This window comes from Xenopus laevis, chromosome 7L (assembly GCF_017654675.1).
Source record: "Xenopus laevis strain J_2021 chromosome 7L, Xenopus_laevis_v10.1, whole genome shotgun sequence".
NCBI lineage: Eukaryota > Metazoa > Chordata > Amphibia > Anura > Pipidae > Xenopus > Xenopus laevis.
Window position 1 is genome coordinate 5,766,605 of NC_054383.1, and position 24,752 is coordinate 5,791,356.

At 40.8% G+C, this 24,752-nt stretch overlaps 1 protein-coding gene across 1 annotated transcript in view; it reads left to right on the top strand.

The window, feature by feature from the left end:
* The window catches only part of LOC108695710 (ovostatin), a 35,629-nt gene that overhangs the window by 9,051 nt on the left and 1,826 nt on the right, over positions 1-24,752 (top strand). Inside the window, exons 9-33 of the mRNA XM_041570165.1 lie at positions 339-453; positions 830-945; positions 1,649-1,807; positions 2,439-2,660; positions 2,991-3,048; positions 4,533-4,675; positions 5,530-5,679; positions 6,942-7,112; positions 7,635-7,734; positions 10,294-10,405; positions 10,891-11,122; positions 12,267-12,390; positions 12,632-12,750; positions 13,605-13,656; positions 14,053-14,136; positions 14,576-14,752; positions 15,327-15,408; positions 15,757-15,916; positions 16,878-16,952; positions 18,783-18,945; positions 19,682-19,902; positions 20,046-20,261; positions 20,371-20,495; positions 23,742-23,832; positions 24,674-24,736. Coding sequence (XP_041426099.1) covers positions 339-453; positions 830-945; positions 1,649-1,807; positions 2,439-2,660; positions 2,991-3,048; positions 4,533-4,675; positions 5,530-5,679; positions 6,942-7,112; positions 7,635-7,734; positions 10,294-10,405; positions 10,891-11,122; positions 12,267-12,390; positions 12,632-12,750; positions 13,605-13,656; positions 14,053-14,136; positions 14,576-14,752; positions 15,327-15,408; positions 15,757-15,916; positions 16,878-16,952; positions 18,783-18,945; positions 19,682-19,902; positions 20,046-20,261; positions 20,371-20,495; positions 23,742-23,832; positions 24,674-24,736 — 3,330 coding nt within the window. The remainder of the gene's footprint in view (positions 1-338; positions 454-829; positions 946-1,648; positions 1,808-2,438; positions 2,661-2,990; positions 3,049-4,532; positions 4,676-5,529; positions 5,680-6,941; positions 7,113-7,634; positions 7,735-10,293; positions 10,406-10,890; positions 11,123-12,266; positions 12,391-12,631; positions 12,751-13,604; positions 13,657-14,052; positions 14,137-14,575; positions 14,753-15,326; positions 15,409-15,756; positions 15,917-16,877; positions 16,953-18,782; positions 18,946-19,681; positions 19,903-20,045; positions 20,262-20,370; positions 20,496-23,741; positions 23,833-24,673; positions 24,737-24,752) is intronic.

Sequence of the window (24,752 nt, forward strand, 5' to 3'; positions counted from 1 at the left end):
ATTTTATTTGTAAAACAAAACAAAATTGTGCCACAAAACACATAAAGCATAGGGTTCCATTTTACTTACTTTCTCATACAAAATGTTTTAATATTTTGCAAATAAAATTTGATATTTTAGCTACAGAGCAGACACTTCGGTGCTCCATAAGATTGCCTCTGCCACAGGTTAAGCAACACCACCTGGTGGCCCAGGGTAATACTGTTGGTGCCAGTTTGCCCATTGTAGAATAGTTCAGGGTAATGTTCTCATGCAATTCAGTATCAAGTTCCTTCAAACATGAAATAATTGCAGTAAATATATAATTACCGATTCAAGAAGACCATTCTGCATTCCAGGTGGATTCCAGTGGCACATTGAACTACACTGTTGACTTGGCCCAGTTCCAGTTGGATCGGAGTGAATTTTCCATGGATCTGAACCACCAGATCACACTGACAGAGAATGGCACAGGTAAAGGCCTTGTATGAAGTTAAAATGAATTGGCCGGAGGCTACAGTGTCAGTCCTGGGGGAGAAAGTTGCATTACCATTTGTGCAGGATTCAGCCAGTAGAACTGGAAGAGCCAATAGGAGTAACATACAATAATAGCAGCCTCGTACTTACTGTCTGTTCAAGTCAAGTACAAAGTACTTCAAGTACTACAGGACTGTAGTGCACCAGAGCACCAGTTGTATGTATCAAAGCAAGTATAAACAACAATAAAGACACCTAGGTTAAAGCACACTAGTCAATGACAATATGCTAGATTTATTTTAGTGCCTAGTCTCAGCCTCTTTCCACACTGGATTCGATATTTACTGTGCTCAACTCTACTTCTCTGTTGCAGGAGTCCAAGTTACAGAAGCTGGTTCTGTTTTCATAAGCAACCAAATAGCTCGGGTTTCTTTTGACAACCAAGCCATGCAGCCGTATTACAAGCCAGGAATTCCTTTTGGTGTTGCCGTGAGTTACTTTCCACTCTGCTTTGCTATAAAGTCATGCAATACCCCAGTGCAATACTACAGTGATGAATATGGCAGAATATGAACAACATCTTGACCTTGTCCGTTTTTTTTATGACAGTATATATGTCTCTGTGGTTGAAAGGAGAACTAAAGCTTAACAAAAATGTAGGGTAGAAATGCAACACATTAATCCTGTACCAGCCAGAGGCCTCCTTTATCAGTAAATATCTGTGCCGGGGAAGATGCCCCAGTAGCTCTCCATCTTCTTCATTATTTATTAGGATCAAGGTAACATTGATACAATATAAAATATGATATATTCTACAGTATTTGTAATGATACAGACAAGGCTGGGCTTTCTCAAACAAACATATTCACAAGCTGGACACTTTTGCCCATTTCTCCAATCCACCCACCACACCCAGTTAAACAGACATGAATTTAATTCACCCAAAGCCCCACCCATTTTGGGGTCTACAACTGGGAACCGTCCATTGGATGTATGCTCTATATGCATTTTGGGAAACACCCTTGATGTTATCACCCAAGGTTGTCATCTGGTGTGTGTATGAGCTAGAAATGGCACTAAGCCTCACATTAACTGCTTTCTCGGCATTACTTAAGCAATTCAGTCAATAAATGGTGGCTCAGTGAGTGCCTACCCTAGTGTTTCATGTCTGTGTTTCATGTCTGTGTTTCAGGTGACTTTGGTGAATGCTGTTGGAGATCCTCTCAGCAACAAAACCATAGAGCTCCTTGTCAGAGGAAATATTGTCCAGAATCTGACCACAGATAGAAATGGCAAAGCTTGGTATGAGATTGATGTGTCCAGCTATGATCAACCTCAGCTGGATATACAGGTGAGAAAAACACATGCACACACACGTCTACTATCTCCTTAATTAAATTCTTGTTGGGATTTAACTCAAGCTACAGGCACCTATCTGCCCATCCATTCCTTATTAGCTGATTTCAGACGTCTCTTTTGCCTTGAGACTATTTCCGATGATATCTATCTCCCCATCCATTCCTTGGTGAATGAAGAACAAGTATTTATATAAATATATATTTGTAAATAAATACTTTGGGTAGTAGATGGAAACAGCCCTTAAGACGGGTAATGTATGGGAAACCCCTGGAAGTGACTAGAGTGAGGGAGACTCCAGGCTCTGCATCAGATGTTTGTTTTTAAAAAAAAGTGACTAGTAAATACAATTGGCTGCAAGGGGCTTGACATTATCATTTTGCCCTGTTAAACAAAATCCGATACAACTGAACAGGGTTGAGGGCACATTTTCTGATAGGAGTAAAGGATTAACATACATATATATATGGTATCTTTTAAATTTAATTTCTAGGTCTGTGAGATCCTGTGAGGTCAGCCCTCACTACTTAATGTAAATATATGATCATCATCATCATGGTCAATGCTTGACTAGTTACCATTGTATACTTTGCACAGCATATAAGTCTCTTTCTGTCCACTTTCAGGCTATTTATAAGAACACTGAGAAGTGTCACGACTCCAACTGGGTGATGCCTGTTAATTCAAATGATTTTTACTCAGTTACACGGTTCTACTCTCGCACAATGAGCTACGTGGAGATACGTGCTCCTCAACAGGAATTGAGCTGTGGGAATAGTTACTCCATCAAAGTCTATTACGCCTTCGGCCACAAAGTTAACATCGGCAAGGTTTCTTTCTACTACCTGGTGAGTGATGAGGAATGGGGAGACTGAAAATAGTAAAATAAGATAAGAACCAGAAACCAGTCTGTTGCTGCAAAACTAACAGTGAATCTGCTACATACTGTGTAACTGTTCTGTAATGGAGGCCCGATCCAACAGTGTTAGCAGCTGATATAGAATCTGGATACTTTTCTAACATGTTGTCAAGAATTAAAGTAGTCTAATAGTGACAATGACATATATAAGAAGCTATGAAATGCTGCTTGTATATTATGGGTTGAGGGTATCTATTACTATATGACTTCAGATAAATATTGGGGTTGTCTGATGCGTAACTTGCCTTTAACACTACAGGTAATGTCCAAATCCAAGATCGTGAAATCTGGGGAAGAGTTGGTGACCTTAAATGGATGTGAGTATCCCTGCCTAGAACTCATATTTACATACCTTTTGGACTTTTCTTTTCTCGTGCACACATAGTGGACATTAACAATAACGAAGATAACCCTAAAACTTGAAGTGACATTACCAGTGTCGGACTGGCCCACAGGGATACCAGATTCCTGGTGGGCCCAGGTGTCAGTGGGCCTCTTGCTTCTAACCATTTGGCCTATTTCATGGTCATTCTCTATTTCTTTATGAGAACAAAGAGACTTAATAATGGAAGAATAGAGTATAGTATGTAGAGAAAAGAGACTAGTAGAATAAAGAGGTTGAATGAAGAGTTGAGGTGTAATAGGTTGGAGAGTGGCCCTCAGCCTAAGGTTTTCTGGTGGGCCCCTGGCATCCCAGTCCGACACTGGACATTACAACATGCTTCTTATCTGGGAACATTGAGCTCCCTTCTGCATACTGCTAACTAGAATTGCTTAAGATTTTGTCTGGCTTTCTATCAGTTCCACCTTGTGGGGTTTGTTCTGGGACTCATTTGTAACTTTTTCTCAGTGTTTTTTTCTACTTGACCATGGTGTCTAGCTTCTAGAATCTTCCTTCTTCACTTCTTACCTGATAATAAGTTTTTTTTGGAGCATATTTAAATGCTCTTAGCTGGAATAAAGTTGTATAAAAAACAGGATGCCCCATAAAAATGACCTAACATACATAAGTTTTTATTAACTACGTTGGTTTCTGTCTTACTAGACTTGAATTGGTTCCTTCTCATAAAACGCATGGACTTTGTGAGCGCCAATAAATTGCATTCATTTGGTGTAAAATTTTGATGTACAAAGCATGGGCTTTGTGTGAGTTTTTCTGCACTTTGGATCTTATCCCACTTCACACTGCAACTCTTTGTCCATCCAAAATGTTCTATGGCATGTCCATATGCCATCGACTTCCCAGGACTTGCTTCGGACTTGCATCTTAAGGTGGCCATACACAGGCCGAAAGTCGGCCAGATCTCGATCGGATGGGACAAAAAATCCCGTTGCATCTATTCGTTGATGCCCGTGATCCGACCGCCCGTTAGGCATCGTTAGGATCCGATCATTGGGCCCTAGGGCCCACGATCGGATCAGCCCGATATTGCCCACATATCGGAGGGAGATCCGCTCGGAGGGAGATCCGCCAAACGAGCTGATCTCTCCATGTAAGGCCTCCTTTACACAGTTAAAATATTGGTCCTCCCACTTTACCCATGGAACTCGCCATTGTTAGTAGTTGCATTGCCCTGTTTAATTTATGAGGCAGTGTTTTAGTGGTCATTCATAGGTTGGGGTGTATGACTGAGGCATCGATCACAGTGGCAAATTACATGGTGAAGCATGCCTAGATAATAACAGACTTGCAAATTCATTTTATTTAACTATGTTAAGCGCTGAAGGAAAACAATAATTTCAGAATGCTCATTGGTTTCACAGAATCCTCATTCAATTGCCTCTTTCCCTCTTGTGACAGCTCCACATGGCGCCTTCAGTTTAAACCTTACGGTATCTCCAGAGTTGGCTCCTGGTTTTGATGTTATTGTATACATCATGTTGCAATCTGAAGTCATAGCTCACAAAATCAGTCTTAACACAGAGAAGTGCTTTAAACACCAGGTAGGCAAACAAGCACAATGTAGACATGTACTGCATGCCAGATTTTGGTGTTTCTTTGGGTCTTCTTTCCAATTAACAATAAACCAGTAAGGTTAGTAGTTGTTAGTATTTGTTAGTATTAGTATATGTCCTTTAAAATGATGCTGATGACATCATAGATATAAAAGCAGAGGTGTTAGCAAAGTAGGTGTTAGCCTAAAATAGGATAGCTGGAGTTGATAGCATGTAAAGAAAATTATAATATAACTGGTATTACTGGTGGGATGAACCATGTGACCAGGTTAAGAAATAAGATGGTTACACTCTTTTGAGGAGGGACAGAGGGATTAAAAATGGTGAAAATGTTTATCTTTATGTAAAGCCATACACTATACACAGGCAAATTTCAGCTGCCGATTCAGTAGCTTATCTGCCAGTGTATGGGGCCCTTCAACGGGCCTCCCAGACCGATATCTGGCCAAAAATTATCCAGATCTCAATGGAGGAACACATCAGCTATTTGATGTAGTCCTCATCCCATCAGATGGTATTCCCATCATTGTAATCTGATAATTTAGCCATTGGGCCAAACAATTGGATTAGCCTGATATAACCAACCTTTTGGTGGCCATATTGGGGGAAGATCCACTTGTTTGGCAACCTTATAGTGTTTGGTCAGTTTAAGGACAGCACTAAGGAGGGTATAAAGGCTCTATGGATAGCGAGGTGGACATTTTCCAGGTTTGGAAGATATGAGCATCAATTATGTTTAGAGGGCTGTATTGCAGGGGAACCACCCTGGAGAAAAAAAACCTGCAGATTATAGGACATACTACTAACAAACTGCTAACATGTAAACTCTTCTCTACATTAAGGTTTCCCTGAACTTCTCATCCTCCCAAGGAACTCCAGGATCCAATGTGAACTTAACACTAAGTGCAAATCCAAGATCCCTGTGTGGGCTCCGAGTCATTGATTCCAGCCTTCTGCTTCTTGGACCAGACAAGCAGTTGACAACTGAGCGTGTGAGTGAATGAGATGGAATTGATGTATAGGAGAAAAGAAAGAAAGTATCCCCGTCTTCTTAATCAGAAAAAACACAAAAAGTTATATATAATCACTGTGTGATTTGATTTCAGTTAAACCGTCTCGTGATCCGGTAACTATAGGTTCCCCCCTTAATAATTCATCCCACAAAGTGCTAGTGCTTAACCTCAATAAAATAACATTAAATAGGGTAAAACTAAGACACAATTAATTTTCCTTTTAAATATTGTGTATACTTAGTGATTTCTAACTCATAAACAATTCATTTAACATTAATTAATGAATTACTAACAACCAGCTAAAACACCAATGAGGATGGTAAAGTGCCACCAATCTAGGTATACACAATACTTAAAAGGAAAAATTAATTGTGTCTTAGTTTTACCCTATTTAATGTTATTTTATTGAGGTTAAGCACTAGCACTTTGTGGGATGAATTATTAAGGGGGGAACCTATAGATACCGGATCACGGGACTAAATGGTTTAACTGAAATCAAATCACACAGTGATAATATATAACTTTTTGTGTTTTTTCTGATTAAGAAGACGGGGATACTTTCTTTCTTTTCTCCTATACAAAAATTGAACACTGACAGAAGTCACATCCCCTCTTTTTAGCCAATTTTATATATCTGAAGTTAGATCATTCCTTTTTTATTGAGATGGAATTGATGTTTGTCCAAGCTGCTCCTGGATCATTTTGCTTTTAACAGAAGAAGGTTTAGTTAATCAGAAAATCTGTGACTGACAAGTTTAAATCAAGCTCTCTACTACCTGGCTGATAGGATTAACCATAAATATGTAAAGGAATGTGCATAAACGTTTTCCCATAACTGCCATGAAGAGCAATCTGGTAGGGTCCACCACCTTTTCAATGGTGATCCAATAGTAGAACCTTTAAACCTGTACTTGTTCAACCTCATTTTTGTGACTTAAATGCAGGTACCTCCAGTCACCAGTATAACAACAGTCCTCTGTTCATCATCCAGCTACAGGAACACAGAGTATCCCTTAGAGTCCTTATAGGGGATTCTACTATAAGAAGCACAGTCAACTAGTCTTTAGTTCTATTCCATATAACACATATTGGACTGCAATGAAAAATTGTCAACCATGGCAGCTTGTTGGTCACATGAGGAAATGAACCTATCACAGGACCATAAATTCTATTTATTTATTCATTTATTTTTAACAGATTGAAAATATAATAATTTTATTGTTGTGCTCTTTCTGTTAAAGGTGTACAATGCTCTTCGATACCGCAACCTAAATGGATATTACGTTGGACCATATAATGTAGAGCCACCAGCACCACTGTGCATTGATGTCAGCCAACGAATCTTAGATGATGGTTTCGTTTACCAACCTGTAGATTTCCCAGGTCAAGGAAACACATACAATGAATTCAAAGTAAGTTGATGGCTTGGATCAATATTGACCACTCCATGAACATCTCACTGCCAATAACTGCACACAGTAGGGTTACAATAGTATTGTGAATGGATCTTCAGCCCTATGAGGCCAGTTGCCACGGCTGCAAAAAGGTGGGAAATGTGCATATTTTTTACAATTTTCCACTGCAAATGCCATTTGGTAGGAGATATCAAAAGGTGAACATACCCTTTAAATCAAGCAGTGAATAGCTAGAGCATATTGATAGTAACACCCCCAAGTAATCATGAAGCAGCGAGGCTATGCTTCCATTCTGTAGTCCTGGAGGTTTTGTGCTGGTCTTTTTATCCAATCTGAGCATGGCATGATCCTAAGCAAAGGAACAGGAGAGAAGGGAAGTCAAGAGTAGTTAGGACTATAAGAGAAGAAGGGTTATTTGTTTCTTTGTGGGTCCAGATGACTTTATTCAGATACTGTGCAAGAATGTGACAGATGTACTGGAGCTAAAATGCATTTCTTCACCCTTTCAATTTTGCTTAGAGCGTTGGCTTGATGTTTGCTACAAATTCATCGATGTACAAACCTGAGCGGTGTAGTCACTCTTATTTTACTACAGCAATATTCGGTTTAGACAATTCCGGTAAGATCTCTCAGTGTGCATTATCATTCCTTATCATGGGTTTCCCGGGGGGGGGGGGGATACATCATTCAAATACCACCTGTTTTTTTTGTAGACTACCACAGTGAAATACATGACCATCTTTAAAATATTTTCATCTCGAAGAGAGTTTTTGGTTTGTTAGCAAGTGGCAGCCAGTGGGACCAAAACTGGCAGAAGGTAGGGAGAAGGACCAGTAACTTAACTAGAGGGGGGACGCGCGCGGGACGCGCAGCCGGGCCCCTGCCGCCCCCTCCGTATGCCCGGAACTGCACGGGATTCATTGTGAGTGAGCTGCCAGGGGGCCCTGAGGGGGTGCGGGCCCTGGCCCAATCGCACCCCCTGCTCCCCCGGTAGTTACGCCACTGAGAAGGACTGTCAGCTGTCAAGTAGGGCAGCTACTGAAGGGGCATAACTTGGTGTAGCTGGGCCCCCCTAATGTAAGATTACCAGGTGAAATTTACCTAAGGTGCATTATGCTTTTGGATATTGCGTTAACCATGCCCAATTGTTGACCACTAACCCCCCCCCCCCCATTTACGTTCACAACTCATAATTGTTTTTCTGATTTTATGGGCATAATGGCTGAAATAAAAGCAGCTCTATGCAAATTACTCATGTTCAAACCATAAAAAATTAGGGGTTATGGTAGCCATTCACAAACATACAGTATGTCCTGATGGAGCACTTTGTCATTATTAAGTGCCAACTTCACTTGGGGAGGCACATTGATCAAGGGCCGAATTTCCAATTCATGTGAGTTTTTTTTAAACATCCCATAAACTCGAAGTTCAATCAATCAAAATGTATTAATAAAATCGAATTTTCTCAGCTCGGACGAATTGAAACTACCCTAAAATTCCCCTTTTTTAAATTAAAAACAATAAATAAAGATTTAAAAAAAAAAACCATCAAATTTCCTTTGAATTAGAAAAACTTGAATCAAATGAAAAAACTTGAATGTCAGGAAGGCTGCAAACATCACCAAATTGATCCCTGGACCTCTCCCATTGACGTAAACAGCAATTCGGCAGGTTTAAGGTGGCAAATAGTCAAATTCGAGTTCTTAAAGGGCCAGAGTATGATAAATCTCAAAATTCTAATTAAAACTTGAATCAAGTTTGGATAATTCAGTTTTGACCAAAAAATAATTAGAAAATTCTAATTCTGGTGCGTTTTGAAAAAAACATGTTTTCCCCTGACAGTATCCCTTTAAAGAAACCACATTTTAAAACACAGAGACCAAATTATGATCAATAAAACTGTCAACTTGAAGGCAGAAAAAACTTGCAGGGCACAGGGGTGAAAAAGTGGCGTTATCACTGTAAGACCCAGATGGATGGGAGTCGTTACCTCATTATTCTTAATTTTCCCCACACCCTGTCTCTGTTCCATTAAACCCCACTGCGTCACTTCTTTTGGCGCCTATGATCAGGACTAGCCCTTCAATAAAGGGTCGGGTGACATGGTGAAGAGTACCATGTATAGCTTGAAAATAATGACAAGCCTTGATCCAAAGGCTACATCTTGTAAAATGCAATCAAAATACTTACAATTAAGGTATTGTGTGTGAATAAAAGTGGAGTGAAGTGTCACTCAATACATTGCATAAGCTGCCCTAATATACAATGAAGACTTTTTGAATGAACTCTTGTATTGCTGTCACTTGTTAGAATACAGAAGTTAGTAGCTGCAAAGCAGGGTGCAAAGTGCTAGGGTTGTCTAGTTTTTACCCACACAGTCTGTTTTTCAAGGTTGTGTTCAAACAACAGTATAAAGAATTCTGAAACCTGGACAGGACTCTGCCCTGATTGGTGTGCAGTTCATCCAATCATGGGTCAGTGTCATAGCCCTATACCTGATGATCTGCCCCTTTAAATGTTATTTTTCCACCCGATTGTTATCAGCACCACACTTGACATCACCCACTATTTCCTCCCGAATTTAAAGGAGCCAACCGTATGTAAAGCTCATCCAAACCCCAGATACTCAGGCCTGGATTTGTGGAAAGGCCACCTAGGCCTGGGCCTAGGGCGGCGGGATTTTAGGGGGGCGGCGTGCAGCCCAACCACACCCACTTTGGTTCAAAAACACGCTGGAGATACAATATTTTTTAACATTTCCCATGTGCCAATCCCCATTGCTCCTGTCTCCCCAGAGGGGACAGGGGCGACAAACGGTAGTGGGCCTAGGGGCGCCCACTATGTAAATCCGGCCCTGCAGATACTCCTTAATTTAGCATTAAGGGACACACTTTTACACTTGAAACCAGGGTCTCCATAAATGGCCCTAGCGTTGCTTGCAATTCTACTTACATTAAGCAAACCCCTTCACCAGCCATTTATAAAACAGCTTCCCTATCTCAGGCCTGGAAGCCCCTCTCTTTGTAAACAGTAAAGAGACCCCATTCCTACAGTATATAGTATGTTGCACAAATACTCTGATTCCTCCTCAGTCTAATATTTTCATCATCTAACTTTGTGTATACTGAGTATTTGCTTGAAAGGTTTCTAAATATTAAAAAATATATATATTTTTTAGATCCCAGTGTAACTGTCAATTTTGTCACTACAACACTAACTGTGCCAGAGCCGATTTCAACTGTGAGAAAGACATTCCCTGAAGTCTGGAATTTTGATTTGATGTCTGTTGGGTGAGTCTGTCTAATCTTTATGTTCCAACTAAGTTGGTGTAACTAGGGGAGCGCTCACCAGGGCAACACAGCCGCAGAATAGATGGGATGGGTATATGATACACCTAACAAGTACAGTATATTAAGGGCCCCTATATAATTAAAGAAATCCCTGGTAGTAAAATGGGGAGTGATGTTGAAGAATTGGTGGAGTAAAAAGGGCTTACAGGACAGAAAGAGAAAGAATAAAGAAAAAAAAGCACAATGGAAAAAAGTCAATGTCAGACAGCAGAAGGGGAGCCTTTTCCAGGAGAACTTTCATTTTGCTTTCTGATGTTCAGGAGGATATTCAGGATTTGGCAGAGAATGATGGAGGATGGAACATAATATAGATAATATCATCAGTGCATCCCAATAAATGTGTTTTAAAGCGTATTTATATTTTACACAGTTAATGCTTAACTTTATGTAAAAAGCCATTCACTTTATTTAATTCTTTCCACCAGTGAGACAGGACTATCTTCCTTAACACAAAAAGTCCCAGACACCATCACCCAATGGCAAGCTTCCATGGTCTGCCTGTCAGAAGAGAAAGGAATAGGGATTACCAAATATCCATCCAACTTCACCTCCATCCTCCCATTTTTTGTGGAGGTCTCTGTACCCTATTCCTTCACTAGAGGAGAGACATTGCTCCTGAGAGCCTTCGTGTCCAACTACCTGAATCAATGCATCAAGGTAATCAACCGTAATGGCTACACAACATTGATTTCAGTGGCATTCCTCTGATTGTGGCTTATCTATACCATTTTCAATACTTCTACACAATACACAATACCACCATTGGTTGTCTAACTCAACCATAAGATGTACTTTACATTTTACTTACTGCATATCTGGTCTGGCAGTGATATTTTAATCAATGGTCTTAATAAATAGTGGCAAATTATAATAAAGGAATTGAAGTTGTATCAAAAGTCAATGGAAGTGGGTATTTCCACCATTTTGACCAACTTGATCACATAAATTACAACATGGGAAGCTTAACTTACCAACATTCTTATATTATTGTGGATATATGATCCCTGGCCAAACGGTGGACAAGGTCACATGCCCAATAAAATAATTTGGGAGATTGCTTGATGACCAGATCACGGCTAGTTTGGCTTAACAATTAATTGGAGGTGTAACTGAAGACTACTGAGACCCCACCACCACTCGCACCTAAAGGCCCCATTGCCAGATTCAAGCCAGTGCTATGGATCCCTGTCCAGAACACCACCTTCTCATCTGAGAATACATGGAGCCGCACACACTCAAGATATGCAGTTGGGGAGCTTACCCCATTTATTACTTCATCAAAAGTATCAATGTTTTGGGAAGGCACACCCTCTCTTCGTCAGGATGAAAGGCGGTGTGCTTTGCCCCCTCAAAATGATGATACTTTTGATGAAGCAATAAATGGGGTAAGCTCCCCAACTGTATATCTTGAGTGTGTTTGGCTCTGTGTATTGACAGATGCTCACGGACCAAGCCAGTCGGTAGATATCCAGGACCACCAGTGCAGTGTTTGAAATAACAGGTGAGTGGAGAACTTCCTACACAGAACATCACCTTCACCACTGCTTTGCCCCCTCTGCCGCAGATCGCATAGTAAATCCAAGGGGCTGGAATGAGGTGCCTGGGGTGGGGGTTATTGGTTCTAACAGCACCTCTCCACAGTCACTGCCCCTATAATTATGGCTACTATGCCTAGCCATATAGGACAATGAACATTTTCACACCAAGGGACATCAGGTCTTTGGACTATAAGATGTTATTTATAAGGTTATTCTCGATACATACTGAGGTCAATTCAGCAACTGTCGTTTTTTTCATTCAGGTACGTGTGACACTGCAACCATCCAGGGATTACACAGCTGATCTGCAGGAGGGGACCCAGGACATGTGCGTGTGCCCCAAAGGCAGAGCCTCCTACTCCTGGAACGTGACTGCTAAATCAATAGGTAGGCATGTTCATAAATCTTTCATGTTTTTAGCAGAATGTCTCATTAAAAGTTTACACTTTTGTGAATTCACAGTTATGGCTGTCACCCAAAAGAAAATATATCTTCATACATTTGTTATCTTTTTGCCCTGCTTATGATTTTGGCAACTCTAAGTCAAGTGGCTACTCTATACACAGTAGAAACGCATTGTATAAAAATACTGCAGCGTATGAAGCCTTGCCTCTTCTTCTCTATACAGGGGTGATAAGTTTCAATGTGACAGCTCAGACGACTTTTATTGGAGCCACGTGTGAAGGACTTCAGGATCTCAGCCAACCACCCCGCAGTGATACTGTCATAACAACTGTTATTGTAGAGGTGAGAATCCAGTAGCTATCCCATTCATTGTGAGCAGTTGTGTCAGGCTCATTAGAAATTCTGCCTATTATTAGGGTAGTCTGGATGCAGCAGAAGGCCCCGAGACTAATCACTTACCTACTCTTCTTGACTTCCCCTCTTCGTTATGGCTGGGGTAATTGCATCCTCTCTTATTTGCTTCCTCTCTCCCATTCAGCCTTCCTCTCATGCACATGTCATACTGTCAACGGACAAAAGGTCCAGCTGTGTAGGGTAAAAAGAGAACCACAGTCCTGGTACAAAGAATAAAGGAGGGTAGATTAAGGGCCCACTTGAGTGATCTTTTCTTAAACTGGTGGTCAACTGTCTGGTAGTAGGGATGCACCAAATCCAGGATTCGGCCTTTTTCAGCAGGATTCGCCGAATCCTTCTGCCCGGCCGAACCGAATCCGAACCCTAATTTACATATGCAAATTAGGAGCAGGGAGGGAAATCGCGTGACTTTTTGTCACAAAACAAGGAAGTAAAAAAAATTTCCCCTTCCCACCCCTAATTTACATATGCAAATTTGGGTTCGGATTCGGCCGAATCCTTCGCCAAGGATTAGGGGGTTTGGCCGAATCCAAAATAGTGGATTCGGTGCATCCCTATCTGTAAGTGAACTCTATGTTTTCTCCAAGAGACAATATTTGGGTTTAAAAAATGTGAATTTAGCTCTTAGCTCTAACCAAAGGTGAGTTTTTCCCTGGTTCTCGTCTTGCCTCATAGAAAAATTGTCCCCAACAACAATAACATTATGAGACAAACTTATTAAAGTGTTATATTTTACACCAAAAAATTGAAATTCACATGTTCCAAATGTTCTTCCTCAACAGGCTGAGGGGATAGAGAAGGAAGTCACATACAGTAACCTGGTGTGTGTGGAAGGTAAGTCCATACTTTGAACCCATTGACCTCCCCAGCAAAATAATTCTTGTTTAGGCCTCCTGTCACAAACCCATCTATTGGCCTCATTGGGAATCTACCCTTACTGTAATTTTGTTCTGTTATACCGCCATTAATGTTGCTCCTGGAATTCTGTACATCATCTTGTTTACTTTTAAGATGGAACCGAGAGACTTATTAGTGCCATAGAATGGGCTTAATATAATAATTATTAGATATTTGTAACATGTACCTAATTCCTGTATTTGGACATAGTCATCTCTAAATCCAGCCTTGTATCTTCTTTTTTTTGCTATAAAGCTGAACTAGATATAATAAAGTTGTTATTACCAGAACCCTACATCCTCTTTATCTCCCCTCTACGCCATCTTTATATAGGCAGCAACACACAGATTCCATTCAGCATCACCCCACCGGCGAACATGGTGAAAGGATCAGCCAAGGCTTCTGTGACTGTGATTGGTGAGTAACACAGGGAATCCACTGAACTCCACTGACTCAATGAGCAATAGAAAGAATGTATTGTTTATAGAAAATAAGACGTGGGCTTGTGAAGTCTAGACTCATATTTGGAAGTCCATGATGTAAAATAGCAGTGTTGAGGAGTCATTGTGTAAGTATGAACTCAAGTTCCTTACCATCTATTGAGTTTGAGATATTATAAGTAGTGATAGGCGAATTTATTTATTTATTTATTTGCGAAAATTCACCAGTGAAAACTCGCCGGCAATTTTGACAAAAGCAGACGCTGGCGCCGTTTCGCAAATTTTTCACGGGAAATTCACAATTTTTTCGGCAAAGCGAAACAGCATTTCTGGTGGTTATTAAATCACCACCTACTCTCAGGATATTCTGTATTAAATGTTCTTTGTGTTGTTGACTCGTCTTCTCCCATTTCTAGGGGACCCACTAGGCCATGCAGTTAACAATCCGGATTCTTTGATCCAGCTGCCCACGGGCTGTGGCGAACAAAATTTGGTTAAGCTGATGCCAATACCGGCTGTTCTGGCTTATCTGAATTGCACCGGGCAACTGACCAAGGAGATCCAAGACAAAGCAGTTCAGTACATATCAACGGGTGAGAGATCTACTGATACACATATGAACATGGCACCAAAAATATTAACAAACGTATTGACTAATAACTTGTTATTTCATCCACCATAACTGTAACACTGGTACCTGCCATGAACCCTAGCTATGAAGATGCTACTGGTTGCTTTTAAAGATGGTGTAACTCTTCAAAATCTCCCTTTTATCACTATAACTACAAAATAATTTTACACATATCCCCAATTTAAGAAAAAAATCAACATTTTGTCAAATACAGTTTACCATGAATGGTTCTCAAAACTATCACACATGGAGTGGTTCCCCCCATACAAGTAACATATTGAGATATTTGATTCATCCCACATTGTGGACTTTGGGTTAATGGTATTGGTGCAGAGTTTATTTTTTCTTTTGTTTTGTGTGTGTGTGGATTCCTTCCTGTATGTTTTCTATTTAATTGGCTTCTTATAGAATTGATGTCTATGAGTCAGTGGAAGGCAAGAGTGAAAGCTCCACTGGTGCACAGATCCATATGAATTTTTAAATACTTTAAGGAAAGTTCAGCATAATATTGGTTTCTATCCTCTGGTGTGTCCTAGGATACGTTAGGCAGCTTGGTTTCAAACGCTACGATGGAACTTTCAGTGCTTTTGGACAAAGCGATCCTGAGGGAAGTTCATGGTGAGTAGAGCTTGGGAATGGTGAGAAACGGTTGAGCAATTGCTGTGGGATAGCAAGATGCCAATGACACTTTATACTAACATTTCCTAGCCTGACAACACTTCACTTATTATTATAGGAGTATAAATTCCAATACCCTTTGAAAGTGGAAGACTACATTTGTGGACAAAAGCTGAACATTCCTATTTCATATCAATTATAGCTCCAGCTAAATCTGAATTACGTGGTCCCTGCTACTGTTAAATATATCATTCTCCTAGTCCTAAGGGTATTATAGAGGTCAAAAAATACCTCAACATTCTAACTAAAGTTTTTACTGTGTGATTTGCTATTTGTTCTTTACCCCAGGCTGACAGCTTTGACTTTCTACACCTTTGAGAAAATAAAGCAATATACTCCAGTAGATCCAGCAGTCATGAATCAGGCATTGGTTAGCCTTGAGAGAAGCCAGGACCTTGGGTCTGGATGTTTTAAAGCCATCGGGACTCTGTTTAACAATGAGCTCAAGGTAAATTTTGGTGTCTGAACAGAGTGTGGCTGGGGAAGTGGTGGTGAATGTCTGAGTGGCAGAGGGTTAGTGGATTTCAGGGTGTCAGTAGTTCTTTCAAGGTTAGAGGCAGTGTCGGACTGGCCCTCCGGGATACCAAGAAAACTCCCGGTGGGCCCAGGTGTCAGTGGGCCTTCATGCTGCTAAACATTTGGCCTATTTCATGACCTTTTCTGTATTTCTTTTAAGGGGCTTAATAATGGAAGAATAGAGTATAGTATATAGAGATAAAAGACTAGGAGAATAAAGCGATTAAGTGAGAAGAGGAGGAATAATAGTTTGTAAAGTGGACTTTCAGTCTAAGGTTTTCTGGTGGGCCCCTGGCATCCCAGTCCAACACTGGTTAGAGGGATAAGGCAGAAGGAACGGATTTGGTAGGGGTGGGGTAGTTTTGCATATTGCCCAAATAGACAAAAGGGAGCCAAGTAATGGAGATTGGTCTGGGCCTTCTTGAGCTCACCAGAGAACCAGATATTAAGAGCTTATAGATAATGCTAAATGTTATACAAGTTACATTTCTAATGTAAAAAATAATCCATATAACGGACCCTAATCCTTTGTATCATTTCAATTTATTTTTCCTTGACTAGACTGCGGTCATAACCAATTCTGCTGTATTTGAAGGAGATTCCATCTCTGTATGTCAAGGGAGGTGGATTCCATCCTGGCTCCACAGCAATTGGAATTGGCTATATAAATATAAATACATGATAATAATAATAATAGAGCTATGTCTCACCTGTGGATGTCTCCTAGAGACACAATCAATTATTGCCTTTATAGGACCCGTCTGTAATATATGAAGTTTATATATGTCAATGAGCCATTCAGTCATGTATTGATCTGGGGGAGAGATGATTTGGACAGTAAGGGAGGTAAAGCCTTTTTCCATATAAATGCTAATTTATTATTTTTCCTACAGGGTGGTGCTGAGAATGAAATCAGCTTTACTGCTTATGTTGTTTCCGCTCTGCTGGAGACCAATTACCCAGGAGGGGTAAGTGCCCAATGTAATTGAATTTCACATTAAAGGACCTCTTCTCAAACTGTGCATTAGTTCATCATAAGCACCATTTATAAGAATATATTCATAGATTCTAAATATTCATAGATAAGATAAATCTTATATATATGATAAATGTATATGATCCTCCAAAGCCACAAAGATGCTGTAAAATATATCCTTACATAAGGAGCATAGTGATGTCATCACTTATAATCTGCCCAATTAAATAACTTGTGTCACACGGCCCATTAAAACTTGTTATCAAATGATGTTCCTCCCTGGTCAAAATATTAGGATATTTGAAGTCAACTCAGAGTTCCGTGGTCTTCATGTGGTCATGGAACACCTCAAAGTCTTCTGATATCTGTATATTTTACAATTGGTGGAACATTACTGTCTATATAACTCAGTTCCAGACTAGGGATGTAGCGAACGGCGGAAAAAATGTTCGCGAACATATTCGCGAACTTGCGTCAAAAATGCGAACGGTTCGCGAACGTCGCGAACCCCATAGACTTCAATTGGAAGGCGAATTTTAAAAGCTAGAAAAGACATTTCTGGCCAGAAAAATGATTTTAAAGTTGTTTAAAGGGTGCAACGACCTGGACAGTGGCATGCCAGAGGGGGATCAAGGGCAAAAATGTATCTGAAAAATACATTGTTGACACAGCGCTGCGTTTTGTGCTGTAAAGGGCAGAAATCACACTACGTCACTCAGGTGATGTTTCTGGACACGGAATGTGAAAAAGCTCACACAGCGAGGTGGCACTTGGTTAAAGACTGGGCAAACAATGCCTGCAAGGGCAACGTATACAGTAGTGGATACGGAATATATTATTGCTGCTGTATCACTCAGGTGATGTTTACGGACACAGAATTATTATTGTTATTTAGACAGAATGTGAAAAAGCTCACACAGCTAGGTGGCACTTGCATACCTCCCAACTGTCCCTCTTTTGACCACTCAACCCCCTGTCCCTCTTTTGTACTGGAAAGTCCCTCTTTTCTCTGAACTGAACAGCTAACTTAATTAGCTTTTGGCAAAGAGCTCAGAACAGCTAACAGGTGCAAATAAGATACTTTGTAACAATTTTGACTCTGGTTGGTGCTGGTAGTGGTGAACTACTAGGAGGAGCAGCACACCAGTCCCACTCCCCAACACAGCTAGACTAATAGCACTGGGCTCTTATAGTAGCAAAGTAAAAAAACAAAAAAGAAAATAAAAGCAGTCCTTACAAGGACTATTGGGTTACAGGCAGCAGTCAGCAGATGAGAGATCAGCAGCAGGACAGCTGCCCACAGCAGCTACATACAGAGCACTGCAGTAGAAGGTAGATTACTAGCCAGCAAAGCTACCTAACCTAAAATGTCCCTCAAATCCCTGCAGAGTTCTGTCCCTACAATACAGAGCAGTATCAAGTAGATTACTAGCCAGCAAAGTTACTATCAACTGTCCCTCAAATCACTAACCAGCTCTCTCCCTACACTAGCTCTTCCAAGCACACACAGGCAGAATGAAAAAACGCTGCAGGGCTTCAGTTTATATATGGAAGGAGAGTGGTCCAGGGGGTGTAGGGGTGGTCCAGGAGGGAGAGCTTCCTGATTGGCTGCCATGTATCTGCTGGTCTGGGGTGAGAGGTCAAAAATAAGCGCCAGCTAAGGCGAACCCAAATTGGCGAACGTCGCGCGACGTTCGCGAACATTCGGCGGACGCGAACAGTCGATGTTCGCACGAATTAGTTCGCAGGCGAACAGTCCGCGACATCCCTATTCCAGACCATATGTCCACAAACACTAATACCATCATCCTTGTCTTTCCAGCAAACCCTTCTGCGTAACGCATTAGGCTGCCTGGACGCTGCATCCAGGAGAGAGCAGTCACTGTATAATATGGCTATGCTCTTCTACGCATTCAGTGTATCTGGGAATGAAGAGAGGAGGAACCATATGTGGGCTCAGCTGAAGAAAATGGCAATTCAGAAAGGTAAGAATTTCCCAGGGATGTTAGATTATCAGATCTCTGGATTTTCTTAGATCCACGGTGAAATAGAGTAGAACATGTTGAAAGGATTTGGTTTTAGGGGTAGGCTGGGTAGGGTTAGGAAGACCAGAAGATTGGGTGATGGATAGTAGATAGCAGCAGCTTTAATAGATAAGCATGTTAGAATCCATAAATGGAAGTAGGATTAATCTCCTGGAGATGGGTCTTAATTACTCATTGATTGAGTAATCCTTATTTTTATAAACCAGTGATGACACTTCCATACCTCTCAACCCAACCTAGCAGTGTCAGACTGGGACACCAGGGGCCCACCAAAAACCCGTAGACCAGGGGCCCACCCAAACACCTTTAGACCAGGGGCCCACTCTAAGTATTATTTTCTTCCTTTACTTAGTCAACCTCTATTCTCCTATTCTCTTTTCTTTCAATACTATAACATATAATTCTATCTATTTAGCCTCTTTATTCTCATAGAAATAGGGAATGGCCATGAAATAAGCCAATTTTTAGAAGCAGGAGGGCCCACTGACACCTTGGCCCACCGGGAGTTTTCCTGGTACCCGGTGGGCCAGTCCGACGCCGCAACCAAGCCATGCCTAGGCAAATTCCTGATCCACCTGAATCCCCACTAACCTTCTTTTAGGGTCCACAATTCTGGTGTTTTCAGTCCCATGCAGTGAGTGGTTTATGTAACCCTTGTGTATCTGTTTCCCACTAGATGGTGGCATCCATTGGGAACGTACCAACAAGCCGAATGCAGAGAAGTACCCATTTTTCTATGCCCCGGCTCCTTCTCCTGAAATAGAGATTACGGCCTATATCCTGTGGGGGTTGACTAAGCGACCCAGAGCATCCCAAGAGGATAAATCCTATACGACCCAGATTGCAGTATGGTTGGTCCAGCAGCAGAATTCTCAAGGAGGATATCGGTCAACTGCGGTATGAAGTGTTTTCTGTGTATGGGACAAAGAGTGGGACCTGACATAAAATAACGTGAAAACCAGACATTCCTTTTTCAGTTGGTTATTCATTAACTTGTAACTGGGTAAATCTTTCCTTATAAATTCCTCCCTTTTTTCCAGGACACAGTGGTGGCTCTTCAGGCTCTGGCTGCATATAGCTGCCAAGAATACAAGCAAGGGGCCACCAATCAAGTAACAGTGACTCTTGCGAGACGAGTGATTGCCATGTTCAATGTGCAACCAAATAACAGGCTTCTGGTACAGAGACGCATGCTGCCGAGCACAAGTGGAAACTATGGGTTTGCAGTTAGCGGCAATGGCTGTTGTCTGATACAGGTAGGAACCCCCTGGTGCAAGTAACAATGTCCCATCGGAACATAAATTCCCTACTGGGGAAACAGAGGATAATTATTTCAGCTTCGTTCCTGGTGATCTCTTTCCCCAGAGCACAGTCAAATACAATGTCCCAGTGCAGAGCAAGAATTCAGCTTTTTCCCTGTCTGTAAATACATCATCAGGAAACTGTGTCAACGGAGTGGCCTTCACCTTCCCCATCAACATCACTCTGAGGTACGTGTAATACTTCATCTTCCCTCTGTATATTTGCCATTGACTTCAAATTCATGTTAGTTGTACAAAATCTATGTTTAGAAAAAAGCCAGTATTGTAGTCGAAAACATCTACAGGATAAATGAATCCTGGGTACAAGAGATGCTGACACGAAGTTGGGCGAATGTACTCTTTTGTACCACTTGCAGCTTTGATGGTGTAAGTACAGGGGTTCTCTTGTACCCTCCTTCTAACTCCAATGTAATGGCATGCTGCTAAAGGACATATAGTGAATGTGAACATTAAGGGACCTCCTAAGTGCTGCCCCTTGTGCAGCAGACTCACGTAAAGAATTAAAGTGTGATGTGTTACGTAATACAGGGTGTCAATGCTACAATTATATGAGATTTAACAACATTTTTTAATAGTTCATGGGCAATTGTTCATACACCTTAGGCTTCCATCACTTACATAGTCACATATTAAAAGGGTTGTTTTAGTTCAGTTGCTTTCAGAGAGTTTACTAGACATAAAGGGACAAATTTACTAAAGGGCGAAGTGACTAATGCTGGCTAAAATTCGCCAGCGTGACGTCATTTCGGAACTTCACCGGCATAACTTCACTAGCGAAGGAGATAGACTCTAGCGGTGCTTTGCTCGCTAACGCCAGGCAAATTTGCGCTCTGGCGAATGGACGTAACTACGCAAATTCACTAAGATGCGGATTTTACTGAACGTTACCTCTTGCGCCAGACTTACCTTCACCACCTGAGACCAGGCAAAGTGCAATAGAGTAGATAGGACTTCCTCAAAAAATAGTTGAAAATTTTCCCAAAAAGTCTCAAAAAACGCTGGTGTCTTTTTTCAGGGTGATAGGCTGCAAAAGAGCGTAAAATCTTTTTGGGGTTACCAGCTTCCCCCCTACATTTCCTAACATATGGCACATAAACTATACACTGGGCTCATGTGTAGGGCAATATAACAATTTTATTTTAATTTATTAAGGTTTCCCTGGACTTGTGTAATGTAATGTATTTGCTGCAACATATACGTCCATTCAACTAGCGCAACTTCACCAGCCTTCGGCGCCCTGGACGCAACTTCGGATTTTAGCGAATTAGCAAATTGTTTTGCTTTGAGCAAAGCCGTCGCTGGCTAATATTCGGAGATACAAAGTGAATTTGCCCCAAAGACTTTTTCCAATCACTATTTACTATGGGGCAGATGTATCAAGGGTCGAATATCGAGGGTTAATTAACCCTCGATATTCGACTGCCGAATTAAAATCCTTTGATTTCGCGCAATTCGTTCAATCGAACGATCAAAGGAATAATCGTTCGATCGAACGATTAAATCCTTCGAATCGAACGATTCGAATGATTTTAATCCATCGATCGACGATTATCCTTCGATCAGAAAATTGTTAGGAAGCCTATGGGGACCTTCCCCATAGGCTAACATTGGCCTCGGTAGGTTTTAGTTGACGAACTAGGGGGGTAGAAGAAATTTTTAAAGAGACAGTACTTCGACTATCGAATGGTCGAATATTCGAACGATTTTTAGTTCAAATCGTTCGATTCAAAGTCGAAGGTCGTAGTCGATGGTCGAAGTAGCCAAAAAAACATTCGAAATTTGAACTATTTTTCCTCTATTCCTTCACTTGAACTTATTGAATGGGCACCCTATGTGTGATCGTTTTTCTAATATTGAACTGTAAATTTTCATGGGTGGGGCAGGGTCGCTGACCCTGTAACTGTTCTAAACTGATCCATTTCTTATTTGTCTCTGCTGAGCAGAATCGCTGGGTTTTCATTATTGCAATTGATACAATAGTTGCTAATACTCCAGAGATGCTGCTCAAAAATGTATCAGCTAAATGTTGCAAAATTATATTATAGAATTATTGAGCCGTCAGACTCAAACACCAGGGACAGGGGCAATAAAACTTTAAACTTAGATTTTGAAAAAAAACGTAAAAAATAAAAGATGGAAAGTAATTGAAAAAAGTCTTTATTTCTGGGGAACAATCTGAAAATAATTGAACTGAAAAAACATGTTTGGAAAGTGAACAACCCATTAAGCTTGGTTGAAAAAAGACACACGTCCTTTAAGTTCAAACTTTTAAGTCTATATATAACCTGCCTAACTGCCAGTTGATCCAGAGGAAGGCAAAAACCCCATCTGAAGCCTCTCCAATTTGCCTCAGAGGGGAAAATTCCTTCCTGACTCCAAAATGGGACCAGTCCCTGGATCAACTTGTACTATGATCTATCTCCCATATCCCTGTATTCCCTCACTTGCTAAACACCATCCAACCCCTTCTTATACCTATCTAATGTATCAGCCTGTACCCCTGATTCACTTCCCAGCTCTCCCTGTAACACCCCTTTCCCTCCTCTAATCTCATTGGCTCCCTCCTGTCTGCTGGGAGGAGCTACTGGTGAATAAAGCATCCGACCCTTCCTTATACCTATCTAATGTATCAGCCTGTACCACTGATTCAGGGAGACAATTCCACATCTTCACAGCTCTCACTGTAACAAACCCCTTCCCAATATTTAGCTGGAACCTCTTTTCTTCTAATGGGAATGGGTGACCTTGTGTCAGCTGGAAAGACCTACTGGTAAATAAATCATTAGAGAGATTATTATATGATCCCCTTATATATTTATACATAGTTATCATATCTCCCCTTAAGCGCCTCTTCTCCAGCGTGAACATCCCCAATTTGGCCAGTCTTTCCTCATAGCTAAGATTTTCCCTTTACCAGCTTAGTTGCCCTTCTCTGTCCCCTCTCTAATACAATAATGTCCTGTTTGAGTGATGGAGACCAAAACTGTACAACATATTCTAGATGGGGCCTTACCAGTGCTCTATACAGTGGGACCCCCTCCTCCCGTGACTCTCTGCCCCTTTTAATACAACTCAAGACCTTATTTGCCTTTGCAGCTGCTGACTGGCATTATAATGGCACTTACAGAACAAACTAATATTGGCCCCAGTGCAGGAATATTTTTAGGCCCTTACTATACAAAGAGCACTTGTAGTCTCTCCTGTCCAGTTTTCAGGTAATCAGGGATGCTCAACAATAAGCCTTCTAGATAGCACTGAACTATATCTCAAGCATAAATGTTTAGCAATTTCTGATGCTCCATTACTTTTACACACTATAAAGATAAAGAAAGTTGATGCTTGATTTCCTCAGTGAGTTCTATCTGTCACCCTCATACATTTCCACTGGCCTCTGACCTTTTTTCTCTGTTGCAGTTACAATGGAATAAGAAATCAGTCCAACATGGCGGTTATAGACATGAAGTTGTTGTCAGGGTACACAGTGCAATACAAGTCACTTTTCCAGGTACGAGATAAACTCCAGCACAAGGTTATTAAGGGGCAACCTATGAGATATAAGTAAGAAATGCCATGGGTATGTTGAAGTGTTTCGAAGGAGGGCTTAGAAAGTTGGAGCTTTGCTAAGGGTTCAGGGTCAATTCTAGCAGTTCTAAGCATACTTGCTTGTGTCCTACTATGAACTGACACCTCCAGACTTTTTAGGTTCAAGACCCACTTCAACATTTGTTCATTGCTACTCTAACTAATAACTAAGTTAGAGGTGAAGCTACTAAACTTTTACCTCCATCACATAGGGGGTTATTTACTAAAACTCAAGTTAATTTCATATTTTTAGGTTCAAGACCCACTTCAACATTTGTTCATGGCTACTCTAACTAATAACTAAGTTAGAGGTGAAGCTACTAAACTTTTACCTCCATCACATAGGGGGTTATTTACTAAAACTCGAATTAATTTCATATTTTTATTAAACCAAGCTCAAACCATCAAACTCCCATCCACGATTTTATCTTATTGATCAATAAAATAACTTGAAAAAATCAGGTTGGGAAAAAAACCCGATAAAAATTGTACATATTTTTCAGACTTTACTCTCAATTCACTTAATTTTTTGGGGTTATTGCTTGAAAACCCTGAATTTTCCGATTTATCTGGCTAAACCCAGCACAGTCCACAATATCTTCAAATTGGGATAGAGACATCTGCCATTGACTTACAGTATACATGACCTTGACAGGTTTGAGATGGTGGATTTTCGGATTCTGCCTTTTTGTGGCTTCTGGTTATAATAAATCTCAAAAAATCGAGTTTAGTAAATAAACCCCCTAATGTTCTTCTCTCCACAGCTGAGACAGAAGGTTTCCAAAGTGGAGCAGATCAATAACCATCTGATTGTGTACCTGAATTCTGTAAGTCTCCTTATCA